The sequence below is a fragment of the Tenrec ecaudatus genome, chromosome 9, assembly GCF_050624435.1.
Source record: "Tenrec ecaudatus isolate mTenEca1 chromosome 9, mTenEca1.hap1, whole genome shotgun sequence".
Taxonomy (NCBI): Eukaryota; Metazoa; Chordata; class Mammalia; order Afrosoricida; family Tenrecidae; genus Tenrec; species Tenrec ecaudatus.
In genome coordinates, this window is record NC_134538.1 from 51,754,615 (window position 1) to 51,775,173 (window position 20,559).

Consider the following 20,559-nt stretch of genomic DNA (forward strand, 5'->3'; position numbering starts at 1 on the left):
CACATCTCAACAGTCTCTGTAGGTACACTGCAGTGAAAACGATCCATGCTTCATATTGCGCGAGCCTGCTTCTATCCTTCCCGTGGTACTACTCTTTCAGGTGTGGGGCATTTTAGACACCTGCTCAGGAAGATGAGCTACTGGGTAGTTACAACATTTACATCCTGTCCTGTTCCTCCAGCTCTGCAATAAAAGAAAGTGACGGGGAAGGGAAGGGAGGTGAGGAGGGAACAATTCTACAATGTTTAGCAAACTCTGGGAAATGCAGCAAGCTTCTCCAGAAACTCGATGCAAAACAACAAACATCTGACTTTTAAATCTCTGAAGAAAACTGAAAGGTGATCTTACTTGATGAAGCCACAATAAAGCACATAAATCTTCTTTTTTTCAAGAGTAGAACTTGGCAGAAGTAGCCAATTAACTTTCTGAAATACATGCAAATACACAGCTAAAGGTGGATATGCACCAGCAACAAAGAACGGGACAGATCACACACTAATTACTGTTTAAACGAAGATCCCATTGTTCATTTTAGTGTTTCCGGCATTTCACATGAGCAACTCACCTGAAAAGCTCTTCGATTTGTATGTAGGGAGAGTTGATAATTAAACACTTTGATTCCCAACTGACTGTAGAAGAGCGATGATAATCCTTACAGAGTTAGCTTTTAATTGCTGCATTCGTTGAGTGAAGCTGATATTAAAACAGATTTTTTTTAAGCCCTGGGACCTATCTACACCAGACCAGGAACATCTGAAGCAGGTACAGAAAACCCCAAGAAGGGGCTTGAAACACCGTCCGAAGTCATTTCCGTAGCCTTGTCTACACGGTCCCAACTCCATCGACCAAGCCATTCACTCTCTGAACCCCGGAGGCTACACGAGCCCCCAGAACTGCTGTCCTGAGATAGTCTTTCAACTTTAAACCTAAAGTAGCTCCTAAAGTCTTAGGGGGGGGGGAGGTTTAGTTTAGTCAGTAAAGAATGTCTGCCTTGAGCACTGAGCCCTTTTAAAGAACACTCTACAGAGATCAAATTAGCCAAAGCAACTCAAGAACGGTTAGGTAGGAAGCTGGGGGGTGGGGGGAATGAGTTGAGGAGGAGGAGGAGCAATTGGGACAAGAAGGGTGAGAATGGTTCCACAACTTACAGAGAGGTCCTTATTTAAAAGTGGGGCGGGGGGGGGGGGGGGGAATGAGAGAAACTGACTGAGCAAAACACAGCAGGTTTAACAAAGGAGCGATTTAGACAGCCGGCACGCAGGGACTCTGTGTGCTGCTCTGGCAAGTTTTCTGTAAGGCTGGAATTATTTCGAGATAAAAGGTTACCAAAAGCTTTTGCCAAGATAAAAGTCTCCAACCCTGTGGTATCTCCTTTCGCTGGCTGGGGGTTGGGGAGCCTCGCGGTACACATGCTCATCACTCCCCAGGTGTTTAAGAAGTACCAGTCGTGTCCAGTGCCTGGGAGGTACGGCAGCAAACAAAGCAGCCGAGTCCCTGGCTCCCGGGAGCTGGAGGAACATGCGTGCTACTGTCATGGGTAGAAACCCACCACCTGGGCCGTTCTGGTAATACATGCAAATGCCGCAGCCCCAACTCCCTTGGGTGTCTAGAGATGCCGTACACTCAAATATTCAAGACCAAATTCATGTTCTCCTTCCAACCCCCAGTCAAAAAGACCCCAAACACCTCTCTTGGGAAATGACACCACATCACCTGTCTTTCGACTCCTATAACCACCCTGTCATCAAAGGTAGTTGATTCTGGCTTCTAAATGGTCTCGAGCACCCATCTCCTGGCGGGGTCCTGCTCCATCTGGAAGAGGTCTCCGCCCTCTCTCTGCTGAAACAGCCGCCCAGCAGGCTCCCCTCACTCAGCCGACCCCCCCGCCCTTTCAAAGAGCACCTCTGCTCACAACGTTTCAAGGGTGTCCTCCTGCATTTGGGGAGGAAGGCGCCTTTCCGTCACAGCACGCACTTTAATGATCTCCCCGTGCACGTTTATTATTTAATAAATGGCCGGTTCTTCCACCCCACAGTAAGCCCCATGAAAGCGGAAGTCATGCCTGGGTTTGCACACAACTGTGAGCACACAGTTGGTGTTCAATTAATATTTGTTTAATTAGGTGGGGAAGCAATTAAAATAATTAATGCCTGACTTGGGCCAATGAATGGAAAGTGGTGCCATTCACTGCCATGGTGACTCAGGGGGAGGAGTCGGTGCTGGAGGTTCAGGCTGCGACAGCAGTTAAATGCATGATGAGGGATACCAGCAGGCTGTGGAACTAAAGCCCTGCCGTTCGTGACCCTGGCAGGCTGATGTTAGGCAAAGATGCGCACTCTGGTGCTGCAATGTGCCTACACCCCTAAGTCGTTCCTACACCATTCTCTCAGCGGGTGGGGAGGGAGAAGCAGAGTCAACAAGGTTTTCTGCGCTCTAGCATGCCATCTGTCATTTGCGCACAAGTGTCCAGCAGTGACCCCAGACACTGCCTGGAGCACACCTGTGGTTCACTGGCTTCACTTCCTCTTGTTCTTTCTGTGCGGCACCGAGCACCATTGGCTTTACACAGGAAGGGGCGTGAGGATGCTCAGAGGAGGCTGTTGGGTACCATCGTGCCAGTCCTGACTCCACGTGAGCCATGTACCACAGGAGGCAGCTCCCTGGCCCTGCACCATCCTCCCGCACGTGTGTGAACCCCTTGCTGCATCCACTGTGTCCATTCAAAAGGGGCTTCCTCGCTTTTAAAGGGAAGATTAGCTGATACGAATGGAAAGTTTTCCAGTGTGAACTGTTTTCCAAATGAGAGGACACAGCTGTGATTCTGGATCACATTCATTCATTTTATTCTCTGGGGAACTTGGAAGCCATTGAGCATCTCAAATTATGACAAATGATTCCAGACTGTGCTTCCTTTCAAAGTCCCGATGTGAGGGAATCATCAATGCCGTTCTAATAATAATAATAATAAATTTCTTGCAGTCGTGCTCTTTCATATTTAAATTAACAGCCATCACAAACACTGTGATGATCTCAAAAGCATCGTCTTAGTTTTTGAGTCACTTTGTCTTCTATACTGAGTTGAGGGTCTTGGACTGCCCATTGTCCTCTGCCTGCTATTTACCTTTCTTCAATGCCTAAGTTGCTACTGCCCAGTAGTTGTTGTTGGGGACAGTGGGGGGGTCAAATTAGACCCATATCAACCCCATGTGACAGAGCAGAATGGCCCCACATGGTTTCCTAAGACGTCATCTTGATGGAAGCAGATTCCCAAGTCTGTCTCCCAAGGAATGACTGATGGGTTCAAACTGTGCCCTATGTGGTTGGTCACCGTGAGTCAGGATTGACTCAGTGGCACTAAGTTTGTTTGTTTGTTTGTTTGTTTGTGAATGGGGGAAATGGGGGGAGGGGCAGAAATTAACATCAGGTTTCTTGAGGCTTCTAAGTTCGCCGTTCAGCTCATCTCGTGATTTTTATACTCATAAGTATCCTTAAAGTTGTCACAAGGATTTCAGAATAGAACTGCTTCTAAGGATTTCCAGGTTATCACCTGTCAGGAGCAGATCACCAGGGGCACCTTTGGATGCATTTGTTGGATGCATTTGAACTGCCAACCTTTTGGTTAGCTGCTGAGTGCTTGATTTTTTTTTAAGCGCCCAAGGACTCAGGCTAAGTACACAGGCAACCATTTGTCTTTCCTAACTTCCCTTCAGTCATTTATCAACTTCAATGCCTTTTCCTCAACTGCTACTGGGGAAATGCAGTAGGTCAGAGACAAGCAGGCAAGAAGGAACTTCGCTACAATCAGAGAAACTCAGAGTACTTAGAATGGCCAGTGGCTGCCCGGTATGTTGAAGCTGATCCTCCTCTCTGAGTCTCACCTCCCCGCTTGGCAAGTTGCTGTTGAGTCTGCCTCTCAGGAACTAGCCAACGAGCTTGGCTTCAGCTCAGACTAACTTCCCTGGATCCTTCCCACTGTCCTGATTCCACATCATTCCTTTTGCCACTGGAGTCTGGAAAGAAAGGTGCTTGCCTAGCTCTCTACTCTTTAGAGTTGGGGAAGAAGAGCGAGGATCCCCAAATCAAAAGCAAACACACTTATCCTCAATGGTGGCAACTCTGAGAATCTGCATCTAAGACGACTCCCTGGCATCACCTATCCATCCAACACTAGCAAATGCAGGGAGAAAGGGCAGCAAATCACCTGTCCTTGTACTCCCAAATCCCTGAGACTAGACTCCAGGCATTGCCAGATGCCTTCTTGGGGCAATGCCATCCCAGTGGAGAGCCACTGGGTTCGCTGCTGCGGAGAGCAACATAAAATGATATAGATTATTGGATCACCACTTGTCTCTCATCATGTCATATGCAGTGGCCGGCCTCTTGTGTTGATGCTGGAGTTATGCCACTGGGGTTTCAAATATCAGCAGGGACACAGAAAATGGATATGTTTCAGCAGAGCTTTCCGACCAAGACAAAGAAAAAAAAACTACATGGAAGTCTACTTCTTGAGAAAAAAACAAAACAAACAGCTAGTGATAAACTTATGACTGGCAGCAGAACACAGTTTGATCCATGAAGGGACTTCATATACTCCATGATCTTTTAATTCCATCTTTCCACAACTTTTCAACATTCCCATGGAGAGCCAGAAGATGAGCCCTTCCTGTTGGAAAACACTCAACATATGACTGGGGCAGAGCTGCCGCCTCAAAGTCAAGTTGATCTTAATGGCATGGATGGAGCAACGAATTCAAGATCTTCATTTTTTGATGGGGCACAACTCAATTTGAGAAAAAGCAGCGGCAAACGCCTATTAATAATCAGAATGTGGAATGTACAAAATAAGAATCTAGGAAAATTGGAAGTTGGGGGAAAAAGAAGTAGAAGACATAAAGATTGATATCCTATGCATTAGTGAGCTATCATGGACTGACGTTAGTCATTTTGAATTAGACGATCATAGAGTTTGCTATTTAGAGGATGAGAGAGTGAAGCAGAATGTCATTGCATTTATTGTCAAAAAGGAACTCTTCAAGATCTCTCTTGAAATTCAATGTTGTCAGTGATAGGTTAATATCTAAAAGCACACAAGGAAGACTAGCTAACACAAATATCACTCAAATTTACCCACTACTACTGAAGTTGCAGAGAAGAAAACTGTAGATTTCTCCCAACTTCACAGTCTGAAGTTGATCAAACATGCAACCAAGATGCATTAGTAATTATTGACAACTCAAGATGGTCATGGAATAGAACTGATCATTGGAAACTAAGGCATTGTGGATAGAAACAAAGCCGGAAATGACACAAAATATTGAAAGAAAACTGACTTCCTCATTGCAAATACCTTTCAACCATTGAAATAATGACTACATGCATGGACCTGGCCAGATGAATACACAGGAACTAGATCAACGCTATTTGTAGCAAGAGACCAAGAAAAGTTCCATATTATCAGTCAGAACAAGGTCAGGGGTCAACTATGGAACAAACCATCAATTGCTCATATGCAAGTTCAAGTAGAAGCTTAAGAGAATTAAAACAAGTTCACAAGAGCTCAAATATAACCCTGAGTACATCCTACCTGAATTTCGAGACCATTTTCACCAAAATTGGTTTGATATACTGACTGCAATAGACAAAGACCAGAAGAGTTATGGAGTGACAGCAAAGACATCAGACTTTTAGAAACCGGAAGGTCATTTCAAAGACAAAGAAAAGAGAAAAAAACAAAATGTATGTCAGCAGAGACCGTGAAACTGCTCTTGAATGTGGAAGTGAATGTGAAGTGACTAAAGAAAAAGTGACGTAAATGAGCTGGACAGATTTCCAAGGGCTGCTTGGGAAGACAAAGTAAAATCTTGCCAAGAAATGTGCAAAAGCCTGGAGTTAAAAGGGAAGGACAGGCTTGGTATAGCTCAAGCTGAAAGAAACGCAGACAAAAATTTCAAGTTTCAATATTGAACAATTCAATGGGCAAAATATTGAATGGTGCCAGAATCATCAAAAGAAAAATGGAAGGAAGATACAGAGTCACTGTATCAAAATGTATTGACCGACATTCGGCCATTTCAGGAGGTATTACATGACCAAGAACCAATGGTACTGAAGGATGATACCCAAACTGCACTGAAGACATTAGTAAAACACAAGAAGTTGACAGAATACCCAATGAAGTGTCTTCACAAACACTGCCAGCAGAGCTGGAAACACTCATTATTATTTTATGCCAAGAAATCTGGAAGACAGATACTTGGCCAATCGACTGGAACTAGATCCATGTATGTGCCTATGTCAAAGAAAATGATCCAACAGAACGCAGAAATTATCGACTGGTGTCATTTAAACACAATCAAGTAAAATGTTGCTGAATGTAATTCCAAAGTGTTGGCAGTTTGTAGAAATGCACGGACCTAGGAACTGTCGGGAATTCAAGCCGGAGTCAGAAAGTGATGTGGATGGAGGGATATGATAGCTGATGTGAGATGGCTCTTGGCTGGAAGCAGAGAATACAGAGGCATTCCACGAGGGGGCATGACAAATTACAGATAACATCACAAAGATTGAGAACTCCAGAACGCCTAACTGTGCTCAAATGGACCTGCACATAAACCAAGGGGCAGTCACTGGAACAGAACCAGTGGATGTTGCGTAGTTTATCGTCAAGAAAGGGGTGCATTGGGCTTGCATCTTTTCATCGTACCTATCAGATCTGCATGTTGACCACAAAATCCGAGAAGCCAGATAATATGAAGAATGGCTATCAGGATTGGAGGAAGGCTGAGAAGCGATCTGCAATATGCAGATGACACAGCCTTGCTGAAAGTGAAGAGGACTTGAAGCATTTATTGATGAAGTATTTATTAAAGAATAAACAGCCTTCAGCAGGGATTACACGTCGACATTTAAAAAAAAACTCACTGCTATCAAGTAGCTTCCAATTCATGGTAAACCCATAGGACAGGGTAGAACTGCCCCTGTGAGTTTCAGAGACTGTATTTACAGCAGTAGAAAGCCCTATCTTCCTCCCACAGAGCAGCTGGTGGTTTCGAACTGCCAACCTGGCAGGTCACAGCCCAACTGGTAACCACTATACCACCAGGGCTCCTAAATGGACATAAAAATGCTCACCCCTGGCCCAACAAGCAGTATCTTTCTATATGAGAAAAAACTTGACGTTGTCTAAGATTTCATGTTATGTGATCCACAATCAATGCCCACGGAAGGAGCAGTTAAGAAATCAAGTGATGTATCAGTATATGGGGCAGATCTGCTCAAAAAGATCTCCCGAAAATGTTAAGGACCAAGGAGTTCTCTTTGAGCACTCAGGTCTCCCTGGCTCAAGCTACGGTATTTTCAATCACTTTAAATGCATGGGAAAGTTGGAGAATAAATAAGAAAAACCAAAGAAGAACGGAAGCATTTGAATTGTAGTATTGGAGAAGAAAACCGAATATTACCATGAACTGCCAGAAAAGTGAACCAATCTGTCTTGGAAGAGGCATAGTCAAACTTCTTAAAAGCAAGGAGGGCAAGACTTCCTCTCACACAGCTGGGTCATGTTATTAGGCAGAAACAGTCCCTGGGGCATGCCAGCATGCTTGCTAAAGTCAAGAGTCGGTGAAAAAGACAGCCCACAACAAGCTGGATGGACAGAATGGCTCCAACAATGGGCTCAAGCCCAGCAACTGTGAGGATGACACAAGACGCGGCAGTGTTTTCTCATGTTGCTCGGGGTGCTGTGAGTCAGAACTGAGTCACTGGTATTTGTGGACATTACCTTAGGAAATTAATTATGCAATGACTGTACTACTCTTCTTGTTGTGGTTGATCTACTGAATTATGTGATATTTGGATTAAATGCCAATAAAACTGTTTTTTTAAAAAAAGAAATCATGTATTTGTATGTGGTTGCTTACTGCCAACAAGTCAGCCCCCAATTCAAGGGTACCGAGTGCCAGACCTGCACCAACCCCATAATTAGTTGTGGGTCCGACCGTCATGATCAATAAGAGTTTGTCACTAGGCCTCTCTCGGCCTAGTCTATCTTGACATGGAAGCTCTACTAAAACCTGTTCAGCTTCATAGAAGAATGCAAACCTTCACTGACACAGATTGGCCAGAAATCAAGTCCAGGTCTATGCATAGGAAGCAAGAATTCTACCAGTAAACCCAGTAAACCATCAATGTCCCCATGATGATTACTGTACTGCATATTTTGTTGATGGGAATGGGGGCGGGGGTGCATACCTAATTCTACATGCCCCTGGTGATGGAATGATTAGGCACTGGACTGATCACCACAAGGTCAGCAGTTAGAAACTGCCAGCAACTCCTTGGGAGAAAGACGAGTTTTACTACTCCCAAGGGTTACAATCTTGGAAACTCACCCTGTCTATAAGGTTGCCATGAATCCACATCAACTCGGTGGCAGTGAGTTTGTGGGCAGTTTTTTGTTTTGTTTTAATGTAAGACAACTGGTGGCACTGAAAATTAGGCATTGGAATGCTAACCTCAGAGTCAGTGGTTCAACCCCACTAGCAGCGACATGGAGGAAAGCTGAGGCTGTCTGCTCCTGTGAAGAATGACAGTCTTGTTCTGAATGGATGGCACCTACCAAAAACAATCACATTCATTTCATTCTACCTTGTGCTTGTAAAGTTAACCCACTTATGCCTCCCCTCAGACCCTGAACTCTCTGAGGCCAGTTGCCCCTTGTCTCTGCACGACCCCTGCACCCAGAAAAGTGCTTGGTACATCAAAGGTGCTCAATATGCTAGCTGAACCAGCCCAAATGGCCCTGCATCGAAGGGGATTTGCTCAGACAACCTTTCTGTATGAAACAATCCATTCTAAATTAAAATACCAATGACCGGAAAACTGGAAGAAAGTCTAGTCATTGATTTCAGGGAAAATAAAAGAAATTCTAAATGTCTTAAGACATACCTTTTGAAAGCCTTTAAAATATGCAGGCCTTGTTAATTCCTCAGCGATTACTCATTTCAGAGGCTGTCCAGAGAATGCACAATCCCTAATGATTATTAGCCTGATTATTAGTCTGAAGTTATACCTCATTCCCTCATGCTTAAATTCCAAAAGACTGAGAAGAATGAAAAAGACCAACTGGTGTAATGGTACTGTTTCAGCTGTCAATACGCTAAAACATCACCCCCAAAGGTAGAGAACTCACTAACACACACACCTTGTGACAGAAGACCCAGGACTCAGTCCTCCAGTCTAGAGGATAAATGTCCCTAGTCAGAAAGGAAGGAAAATCAGCCAATATAATATTGCCAGTGACCAGTGCCAGAACTGGAAATAACCCAGAATGAGAGCTGATGTCACAGGTCAAAAGGGACTGAAACTAGATGCAGGACAGCTGTGGCGGGGCCATCAGGACACCTGGGGGCCAAACTCTTCTCCATGAGACCATTCTTCAGCTAGGGGAGCTGACAGAATCCGAACCAAACAGAGGATCTAGCAAGGGTAGAGTAGAATTTGACCCTGGCTCATATCAACGGAGTAGCGGGAGAGAATAAATAAATAAACACACACACACACACACACACACACACACACCGTCATCTGCCATTAACCTAGCTGCCAAGAGCCCCACTCTACATCACTGAGATCACTGAGAAAGATGGCTGCAGAGGGTCTGCTGGTGGACAGTGCTCATCTGGAAAACAGGGAAATAAATATCGGGGTGAGGAGTTAACACACTGTGACCTTTGCACCCTGGGCACAGATGGGCAGTAGGAGTAATTGCTAACATCTCCCGGTCCATGTGCGCCTGTGTACCAAGCTCTTATTCTCTGCCAAGCAACGGCGTAAAGGGAGATGGGTGAGGCGAGAGGAGGCTTTCAAAGGAAGCAACCCAAGGCCCCTGCCCATGAGAGGGAGGCTCGTGTTGACAAGCTCGCCTGCCCGGCCTGGTTTTGTTATAAATGGCCTGTAGAAGCTGAAATCTCTCTGGGGTTAAACTTTTGGTCATAACACTTGAGCTTAAACCTTTTCACCCAAAGGAGTGAGAGATTCAGATGGAGTAGGGACACTCTGAGCAACAGAGGGATAAGAGAATGGGTGGTCGGTCCAAGGAACCGCACAATGGGGCCTTTGAAAAATTCCCACCACGCTCAAGATCTCTGGTCATCTCCACCAATGGAGGAAAGACACAGCGGTGACTGTCTGTCTGCCAAGCAGGCCAGGTGCTTGCAACCTATGCCCCGCATTTGCACCATTCAATTATCCCATGTGCTCAGCACCACCAGCCAGGAAGCCGCCCCACACTTACTCACAGCTCATGAAGCAATGTCATGGGCAAGGCCCAGCTAATCAGTGATGTAGCGATCTATAAATTACCTCTGTTTTTATTCTAATTCCTCATCTTAACCTATGTATTAGAGTTAGACTAAAAAATCTTAATTTAACTGTTTAGCTTTTTCTAATCTAAAAGCATCTCATTATTTCAATTTTCTCCTCCCCTCCTTTTTTTTCTTGTATGCTATTGATATTTAAGCTGCTCTCAAAGGAGCCCGGGTTAGCGTCGTGGCTATGCGTCAGGCTGCCGACTACAAAGTCAGTAGTTCGAAATCAGCAGCTGCTCCTCAGGAGAAAGACAAGTTTTTCTACTCCTGTAAAGAGTGACAGTCTCAGAAACTCACAGAGGTCATTCTACCCTGTTCTGTAGGGTCACCGTGAATGGCCATGGACCTGATGGCAGTCAGCTTGATTGGGTTGGGCTGGATTGTTCGGGTTGGGATGGTTGGTTTGGTTTGGAGTGGGTTGAAATTGCAGGCTTCTGTTGCAAGCAACCTGGCCCCCTCTACGTCCCCCCCCCCCCAGCTCTGCTCTGTCTCAGTGTTCAGGTCCACTTGTCCAGGATCTGTATTCCTGGAACCCGTTCCTTAGAGTTACTCTGGCATCTCACTTCTGCGTCTCCATGGACACCTCACCTCTCTATCTTCCTTCCTCGTACCCTAAACCCAATGGCTCCGTATATCTGGGGCGAAAATGCAAATTCCCTGTCCAATGGCTTTCTTTCTTCCTTCTCTGTTCTCAGTCGGCCATCAAAGTGAACGCTGACCTCCCAACACCTGTTCCATTTCAAGCTGACCTCTCTCACTCTGTCTTGCTCCCTCCTACATGTGGCGAACAAATTAACCCTCCAGAAGAACAACGGTCACATGATTTTCTTCTTTAAAAACACCGTAGGCTTTCCCAGCAGGTGGAGGGAGCGTCCCTACTTCTTAGCCTGCCGATGGACGTTTTCACAAGTCAACGCACAATACAAGTGTTCACAAGCCCTTGTGCAATACTGTTGCTCCCCAGCAAACCAATCCCTCAGCAACGCTTCTGCATGCTTAGACCAAAGCCACCGGACTTCTGCAATCCCTCCTGCCTGCAATGGCCCTGGGGCAGTGTTACTCCTTGGCCTGCCTGCAATGGCCCTGGGGTAGTGTTACTCGTTGGCCTGCTAATTTGCCAGGTCTGCTAATTTGCCAGGTCTTCAGTTAGAAACCACCGTGGCTCCCCCAGGGCAAGGCAGGGCTTTCTACTCCTGTAGTCTCAGAAACCCAGAGTCAGTTCTACTTCATGCTGCCAGGTCACTCTGCGCTCCAGATCAGAGCTGGCTCCATGGCAGGCGGGGGGTGGGGGGGTGCGGGGGTGGTTTTTGCTTTTCTTTCAGTCTCCAAAAAAGTCTTAAACGTAAGGGTCCTGCCTAACTCTCTGGTGACACTTGCTAGGCAGAGTGACTATCCTCCTACCACACCCTGTCCCTAAGATTCTTATGGATACACTCGCCTGAGAATCCTGTCACAATGTCGACTATGATTCCGTATTTCTGGGGTGGAAATGCAAACGCTCAGCTGGGAGCAGAGTGAACTGGGTCGAAGTCCTTCCCATAACAAAGACCTCCCTCTAGTTATCCCGACTACTAGCCCCCCTCGGACTCTCCCTGCTTTCCGGGCAATACCTACAGCAGCCTGCACAGCACCCAAACTTCGGGAGTCCTGTGCCTGTCGCTCTTTGAAGAGCCCTGCAAGGAGGCAACCCTCCCGCCTACCATCCAAAACAGGTCTACATCCCCACTTCATTATGAAGCCCTCCAGTTTTCAAACCGAAGGCAGTGGGAGCCGATGTCACAGTTCAACCAACCACCCCAAAGCAAGGATGTGACTTGGGCAGCCCTGGGGGTGATGCCCAGCAGTTAACGCAGGCTGTGCCACCAACACCCGCCCGGCGCCCAGGGTGCCCAGGACCGGCGTGGGGCGGCGGGGTTGGTGGGGGGGGGGATAAGGGGGTGAGGCGCGGATGGGAGTTCTGCCCTGTTGAATGCTAACTTCAGACTTGGCCCTCCATCGTGCGCGGCACCCTACCGCCCACGGACACCACTGACTTCCAGCTGCCACCCGGGCAGCGACCGGAAGCGAAGAAGGCGAGGGATGGAGACCACAAAGGTGGTCCTGTCGGAACTCGAGGGGGAGCCGGAGCCGATGCTCCTGGCTTGCAGAGCCGAGCGTCCTCCCGGGAGGGGGCGGAGATGCGGTGGCGATGCTGTCTGCCGCCGGTGCTGATGCTGAGGCGGAGGCGCAGTGACAGCGCTCCCGGACCCCACCCCGGGGCTGCGCGCCCGCCGCCGAGGGGCCGAAGTCGCCTTCCGTGCCCGGCTCGCTCCGGCCCCCGAGGCAGGGCCTGCGGGACGCGGCCGGCCGGGCGGCGGGCCCGAGGCGCTACTCACCCGGAGGGTTGACCGCGGCTGGGGTTGCCATCTTGCCGGAGAGGCCTGGCGCGCGCCGGCGGGGTGCGGGCGGGGCGCGGTGCCGGGCGCCCCCGGGGCCACGCGCGGCCGGCGCAGGCCCGAGCCCAGGGCCGCGGCCGCACACAAAGGACGGCGCGGCCGGCGCTCCTCCGCGCTCCCGGCCGCCGCCCCGCCTTCCCCGGGCCCCCCTTCCTCCTCCTCCTCCTCCTCCCGCGCCTTCGCGGCCGCCTCCGCCCGGCTCAGCCTTTGTCGCGCGGCGGGGGGCGCGCCGGCCGCTGCTCGGAAGCCGGGGGTCCGCTCCTGCCCAGTCCGAGCCGTAGCACCGCGAGACTTGGGGCTGCCGGTGGCCGGACCCCGGAGTTGGGGGACCGTGGCTGGAGGGGGCGGCACAGCAGGCCCGGGGAAGCAGGCGAGGCGAGGCGCCCGCTCCGCTGGACCCGCTCACGTGCTTCGACCTGCCCAGGCTGGGGACTTCGGACACACCCCTCCCTCCCGCACCAGGCTCGGCTCTGTCCGTCCCCTGCACCCAGACCCCAGATGTCCGAGGACACCTCACTGAGTCAAGACTAGGGCGCTGTCCTAGGCTTGGGGGCCAAGGCGGAGCGGGTGGAGCAGAAGCCCATTAAGATTCAGAGCGAAGCGGGGTTCTTAGAGATGGCCACGAGAAACAAAGGCGGTCCAGTGCTGCCCACTTAGCATGCCAGGGCCGCCGTGAGGCTCCCAGGGCCAAAGACTTGGTCCAGGTCCTGAAGGAAGGACGCCCAGAAATTCCTAAAGCCTCCCCCGCGTCCCTCCCACCCCCTGCCCCATCTCCCGGGGCACAAAGCTTCAGGGTGCAGTCAGGAAACACCCAAAGCAGAGGCACCTGGGCCCAGACTCTGCCGGCCTGCTTGCCACTGACTATGACTGGTTATTCCCTAAGGTGGCTGCAAGACCCTGTGGACAGTTTCACATTGGTCATTAAAAAAAAAAATTTTTAAGTTTGATCTGCACATCCTAGTGGACTGAGTCGGCAGAGAGCTTGGAGAGACTGATTTTGTCCCCGACACTGGGATGTGTGTGAAAGGTCATGGCTCCACAATGGATGTTTGTATGGATTGTGATAAGAGTTGCAAGCGTTCCCAATAAAATGATTTTAAAAGTAAACAAAAGAAGGCCGTGGCTCTAAGGAAGAAAACATCCCTCTAGTGGGTATCCCAAAAGGTTAGCTGAGGAATGAGTACATCACAGGTGGGAGCTGAGGGGGCAAGGTGACCCCTAGATGAATATACAAGAATATCCAATCACCTTCGATCTTTCCCAAGGAGTATTCACTTGGTATAGAGACGCAGGGCTTGGGATGTCTTTTCAAATAAGCATTTTCTTTAGGACAGCGTTTGTCACACTACTGAAGTTGTCCGGGGCTTCATTTGACTCCGATGCACAGTCCATGGTCATGGTCGCAGCAGTCAGGGAAGCAAGCGGCACATTTGCACTGGACAAGTCTTGTGCAGAAGACCCCTTTAAGGTGTCAAAAAGCCAAAATGTCACTTTGAGGACTAAGGTGGGCCTGGCCTCGGCCATGGTGCCATCAGTTGCCCAGCTGCATGTCAAGGTGGACGAGGATTAAGAATGACCAAAGAAAAAGAACCGATGCCCTTGGATTATGGTGATGCGAAGGTCCAGAAAAATGAACAATCTGTCATGGAAGACGGACAACAAGAATGCTCCTTAGACGTGACAGTGGTGAGACTTTTTGCCATGTACTTTGGACATGCCATCATAGGAGCAGTCCCTGGAGAAGGACATCATGCTTGGTAAAGTAGGTCTTAAACATCATGCTTAGTAAAGTATAGGGTCATTTAAAATAGAAAGACCCTCAATGAGATGGATTAACAGTGGTCGTTTTAAAGGTAACAATGGGGGACAGCACAAGACCGGAAAGTGGTTTGTCCTGGTGGCTATGAGGCACAGCCTACTAGGTGTCACATTAACAACAATAGGTGCTTACTATTTTTTAATGGATTCAACAGACATTGAATGTCAGCTTTCTGCCACATGCACATTTAGAGGTTGGGCATACTGCGAACGCAAGCCACGGGGGTTTCTTATGGGGGGAAGGAGGAGGGGTGCAAGGAAATTAAGGAATCTACGCTCAAGAAGCAAATCACTACCCAAGGTCTAACCCCTGAAATGAGTATTCCTAAGCAAAGAAAAGGTGGAGTGATCTGGGAAAGTAAAAACTAGGTTTTGAAGAGGTAAATAGGTGTGGAGAGGTTGTAAAAAAAAGTGGGGGTGGGGGCATTTCACCTGAAGAATAAATCATGTGTGCAGAGTATGTTCTGACCACAGAGTAGGCCAACTTAGAGCTAATGGGAGAGAAATTCTGAGATCAGCTGAGGTGAGACTTCCCGCCCTGTGACTGCCCTTGTAGACTGACCCTGAGTTTTCTACAACATCAAGTCAAATGGAAATTCACCTTCTCCCTACCCACCCCCGGAAGCTAACCCACTAAAATAATATAGGTAATATATCTGACACCAGTTGAGCTGAGAAAGACAAGGCTTTCTAGTCCAGTAATGCGTTATAATCTCAGAAACTCACAGGGGCGGCTCTGCCCAGTCCTAGATGGCCACTATGAGTCGGAATGGACTCAATGGCAGTGAGTTTTTAAAATACTCACCAAAGAGGTAAAAATCCATCTTAGCTGTTTCTGCTCCCCACAGTCCTCACTCCTCACTCCCTACCCTCAGGTTCTTTCCATTGTCCAACTCTTCACGCACCTTGGGCAGGAGCGATTCCCTGTTCTTGCCGTTTACAGCAGTTCAGCAACAATTAGGGCCACTACAAGGGACTCACCTGCCTTGATACTGCCTGCAAGTAAAGGCTTCACTACCACTGAGTTGATGCTGTCTCACAGCGACCCCTGTGGGTTTCTGAGACTGGGAGTAGAAAGTCCAGTCTCTCTCCCTTGGCATGGCTGGTGGTTTTGAACTTTGGACCAAGAGGATCACAGCCCAATGCAAAACCAGCACACCACCAGGGCTCCTCCTAAAGTAAATGCAGTGCCCAAGATAAATTTATAGTGATGCGCACATACTTACACACGGACACACATATACAATCATATGTATTTGACAAGTCTTTTTTTTTTTTTGCTTTTTATTGTGAATCAGGTGAAGGTTTTAACAGAGCAAATCACCAGTTTAACATTCACCAATCCAGACCTCTTTTGCTTCATCTCATTCAGTACTCTCTCCCTGTGTTCCTTGTTTCTAGTCTTCTTTCCTAAGCCTTCTGGATGTTGTCCTGGGGGAAATGCTGCCCTGAGGATCTCGAATGGTTGGTTATTCTAATGTACGTGTACCTCCCTGGTGGTATTGTTCCCTTATAGTCATGTCAATGCTTCAGCTGAAAAGTGATGGGTGGGGATGAGTTCATCCCAAACCTGAAGGGTAACTAGAGGCTATCATATTGGGGTTCCACCAGTCTTCATCCAAGCAATAAGCCGGCCTTCTTTTTTGATTTTGAGTTCTCCATACTTTCCTCCCAGTATATCCAAGAACATCGCATGTGATCCCATTTAGAGCAGTCGATAGTGGTTGCCAGACTCCATCTAGTTCTTCTGGTCTCAGAAACTAATGCTCTCTCCTGGTTTATTAGCGCCTTGAACTAATTGTTTCCATGTGGCTTCAGTTTTTGTCACTCTCTCTGAATGGGGAAAGGCCAATGATCGCACCCCATACCTCCTAAGAAAAGCCCAGTCCTCATTCACTAATGCGGAATGTAGAACATTGTCTTTGTGGATTATGTAGAGCAGTGGACATTGGTGTTCCACTTCAGTGGCTCATTCTCTTAAGGTGTTTGGTTATATCTAAGTTTTCAAGAGTTTACCTCCTGTATGCTTTACCACATATGAGGGGCAACCTCCCCCGCCCACCTCACCCCACCCCAAAAGAGCAGGAAAAAGCTCCGCTGGTACATATTTTCCCCCCTGCTAGGTGAGCATCAAGCAACTCCCTCTGAGTTAGTGCACCCAGTGGCATCGCCTGGGAAGTTTCTCTCTGGTCACAGTCAATTTTTTCATAAAAGCAATTTCACATGAACCTCATTTTTTGTGATGGCTGATTTAAAAGAACAGCATGCTTGTGAAGTTTTGTTTCGTATTCTGGAAAAATGCCACAGAAATTGTTGTGATGTTGAACACAGCTTACGAGGACAGCGCTATGGGAAAAAACTCAAGGGCTCAAGTAGGTTCCTCATTTCAAAAAAGGTGAAATGTCGATTGATGACAAACCTTATTCTGGGCATCTGTCAACTTTCTGAACGGATGGAAATGTTGACATGTAGTGCATTTGTAGTTCATTCCACCAGGTCAGACTGTGAATCAAGCTTTCAATTTCAAGGTTCTGAAAAGATTGCATAACAGTGTGCAACAAAAAAAGACCTGATTTGTGGCAGACAGGGGGGACTGGCGTTGCCACCACGACAGTGTACGTGCTCCTGCAACCATCTCAGTGCGCCCAGTTTTTGGTAAAAACCAGAATGCCTCTTTTGCCCTATTCACCTACTCACCAGACCTTGCTTTGTGCAACTTCTTTTTGTTGCCTCAAATGACGAAGGGTGTGAAAGGATAGAGATTTAATGACGTAGAAGAGGTGGAAAAAAACGAGGGAGGTGCTGTCAGCCATCCAAACAGATGAGTTTGATAAATGTTTCCAAGAATGGAATTGCCGATATGACAAATGTATTAAGTGTAATGGAGAGTACCTTGAAGGTGATAAGGTTATTTTGTTTTTTTAAAAATTAAATATAAAGCTGTAGGGGGTGGAAAGTCCAGTTTGGGGCATGATATCCCCTCATATATTTGCAGCAAGCAAGGGTAAATATTTGTGGGCAACTTTTGTTTTCTCCTTGTACTGTTGCTTTCTGCCCATTTTTCTAAGTTGTTCTGCGAGTATCTTTAATACCAGATCTTCTCATCAATTACAATAAAAATGGATAATGTGTGAATTGCTGGGATACTTTCCATAGTCGGCTTGAAGTCTTCCCTGCTGTGGATCTTGGTAAGTATGTCTGAATTTTAACCAAGAAGGAAGCACATCATCTTCTCTCCCACTTATGATACATCCGATATGGAAAGAACTTTGCCATCACCCATATTAGCCCCATCATATGCAGATAAAGAAACTAAGGCTGGGGTAGAGAGATGCCTTTCCTAAGGTCATGCAGCTCCACAGCAGGGTGAGACTTAGAACTGGGTGGCCCACAATGCTGGGATTTGGTGGTCAGGGAGGGTGAGGTGAGAGAGAGAAATAGTGATTTGAGCCCCTGCCTTCTTTCTCTTGCCTCCAGGTGTTAAATAGTTTAGCCAGAAACATTTAAGTAGGCAGAAACATTATGTGTGAAAACCCCTGCTCTTAAGTAAACAGTCCAAAATGGAGCGGGTTATTCATTGCTGAATCCTGAGTGGCATTCACACAACACAGCTAATTATGAGAGTCAGTAGACTGTGATCAGTTAACAGGCTCAGGAATTTCACTCAACCTTTAAACAACCTAGAATGCTTTTAAATTGCAAAAGAAGGCTGTTGAATTTGAAGCTGAGATTTGCATTTTTGTTTTAAAAAAAATAAAGTGGGCCCTAACCACAACATGCCAGATAAAGCTCCTGAAAACAGCCAGGTTGTGTTGCGCCTGACACTGTGCTGACAAATACCAAGGTTTCTGGGAATTTGTCTCTTTTTTTTCAGTTTGGTGAGTGAACAGCAATCACCCCATGTTTGCTTCACAGCCCTTTAAATCCTGACCCCAGAGAAAACCCTTGATTTCCATTGTGTAAGGGGAAACGATTCAAGGAACTTTTGCTTTAAGATCAAACAAAAGTCCCCTGCCATGGAGTCAACTCTGGCTCATGCACTTTAAGATAGCAAGAGATTTAGAATGGAAGCAGAGCCTGCCGTTGGATGGAGAGTCAGCGAGAGGACAGACAAATCGTGGCTCATCACGTCTCTACCTAAGGAGACCTGGTGGCCCTGTGGATTAGGTGATGAGCTGCTAACCCAGAATGGGCAGTTCAGATCCCGGAGCCATGCCAAGGGAGATAAAGATGTGCAGTCTCAGAACCCCCAGAGAGGGTCACTGGGGGTCAGAATCACATCCATGGCGCGGGGTCCTGTGCATGCCTTTGCATAGAGCCCTGGCGGCAGAATGGTGACAGGCTGGGCTGCGAACCCAAAGGTTGGTGCTTCAGTCCCACCCAATGAGCTTGTGGGGGAAAGCTCCCGATGACATGCTTCCGTACAGATTACCCTTTAAGACTCCCTAAGGGGCAGTTCTTCTACTCAGTCACATGGGGGCATGAGTCAGTCACCCCAACATCAACAACAGCCTGTCTATAAACACAAGCTTTTCCTCATTTAGTACTTACACACTCTCTCCACTGTCCCACCTCCTTTCTTCTCAGCTTCTTTCAGTTCGTGGGTCTTTGTTATCCCGCTCCAGCCTCCGGGTCTTTAGTCCCACACTGCCAACAACTGCCTGCTGTCTCCCATCAGGCTTCCCCTCTGTGTTCCGTCATGGTACACGTCACGTCCAGACCCTCTCTCCCCGGCTCCCCACCAGGGCCTTCCTTGGTGCCCCAAAGCACAGACATAGTCAAGGGTGGGTGACATTTCCACTGCGATGAAAAGACACTGGCTTTTAGGCAGGGAGGTTGGTGCTCTGTCATGAAGATACTACACAAAACCCAATCCACTGCCATCTAGCCAATTCCAACTCATAGCGACGGTATCGGTCAGAGAAGAACCGCCCCTTCGGGTCGCAAGAGCTTAAATGCTACAGAAGCAGAATGCCTGACTTTGCGGTTAGCAACCCAACAAACGGGCAACCCATGGCGACACCAGGACGCCTGCTGTACAAACTCACTGCCAGCGAGTCGATGCCAACACGGCAGGACCGGGTAGAGCTGTCGCTGTGACTTTCCCAAACCAGAACTTCACTGTCGTAGAAAGCCCGACTTTGTCTGGCAGAGCGGCCGGCCGTTTTCAAACTGCCAACCTTTCAGTTAGCAGCCTATTGTACAAGGGGGCTTCAAAAAGTTCATGGAAAAAATGGAAGTAAAAGACAATGGAATTCCCCCCCCCTGAATTTTTAGAGGTCCCTTCATATTTATTAATCCTGTAACTGCATTAAGCCCAAATCTCTTTTCCCCATGTATAAAATGAGCACAATGTTGCCTACTGTGTTGAGTGACATTGAAGGCTAATTGATAAGGTAATCTGGGTGCTTTATATAATCTTGCTGGTTTCAGCTACCACCACTCAGCTCTGAGTGACGGAGATCTTATGAACGTACAACTACCCTGTGCACCACACGGTGCCCGCTTCTGGGTTCTCTTCGTGGTCGCTGGTTTGAGCGCACCGCTGCAGCTACCTATATTACAGACTTTTAAAAATGTTATTCTGGTCACATTACAAAGGGACAAAGCAAATTATGGCAAATCTTTGCCCAAAAGGGATAAAAAAGGATGTTCATCATAGTTTATCTTTATAGACTCATGTGTCCTGACTCGCATTTTCTGGGTCCAAGTCTCTGGGAGAGCATGTCATACAAGTTGGTGGAAAATCCCAAAGCAGAGGCATTTTTGCCTGTCCCCCGTTGGGTTAGGAGGAGACCATCACACAGGGCGCGTCTGCAAGGACTGAGGAACACGGTCAGCTAGCTGGACCAGATGTGGTGCTTCTGGCCTCCCAGGACCTTTGTATATTGTGGTATGTCCCTATAAGTTTCGACCAGTAAGGGGGAAAGAGGCAGTGA

The 20,559-nt window shown here is 47.8% G+C and overlaps 1 protein-coding gene across 2 annotated transcripts in view; it reads right to left on the reverse strand.

The window, feature by feature from the left end:
• Nucleotides 1-13,463, reverse strand: part of ARNT2 (aryl hydrocarbon receptor nuclear translocator 2) — a 227,260-nt gene extending 213,797 nt beyond the window's left edge. The window contains exon 1 of one of the 2 annotated variants that reach the window (XM_075558077.1): nt 13,320-13,463. Coding sequence is in view for 1 of the 2 variants with exons in the window: in XM_075558076.1 (XP_075414191.1) it covers nt 12,743-12,773 (31 nt within the window). In the remaining variant the exon portion in view is untranslated. Of the gene's footprint in view, nt 1-12,742; nt 12,900-13,319 lie in introns of those variants that run through there. The other variant, XM_075558076.1, reaches the window with a different exon arrangement.
• Between the last annotated feature and the right edge of the window lie 7,096 nt (nt 13,464-20,559).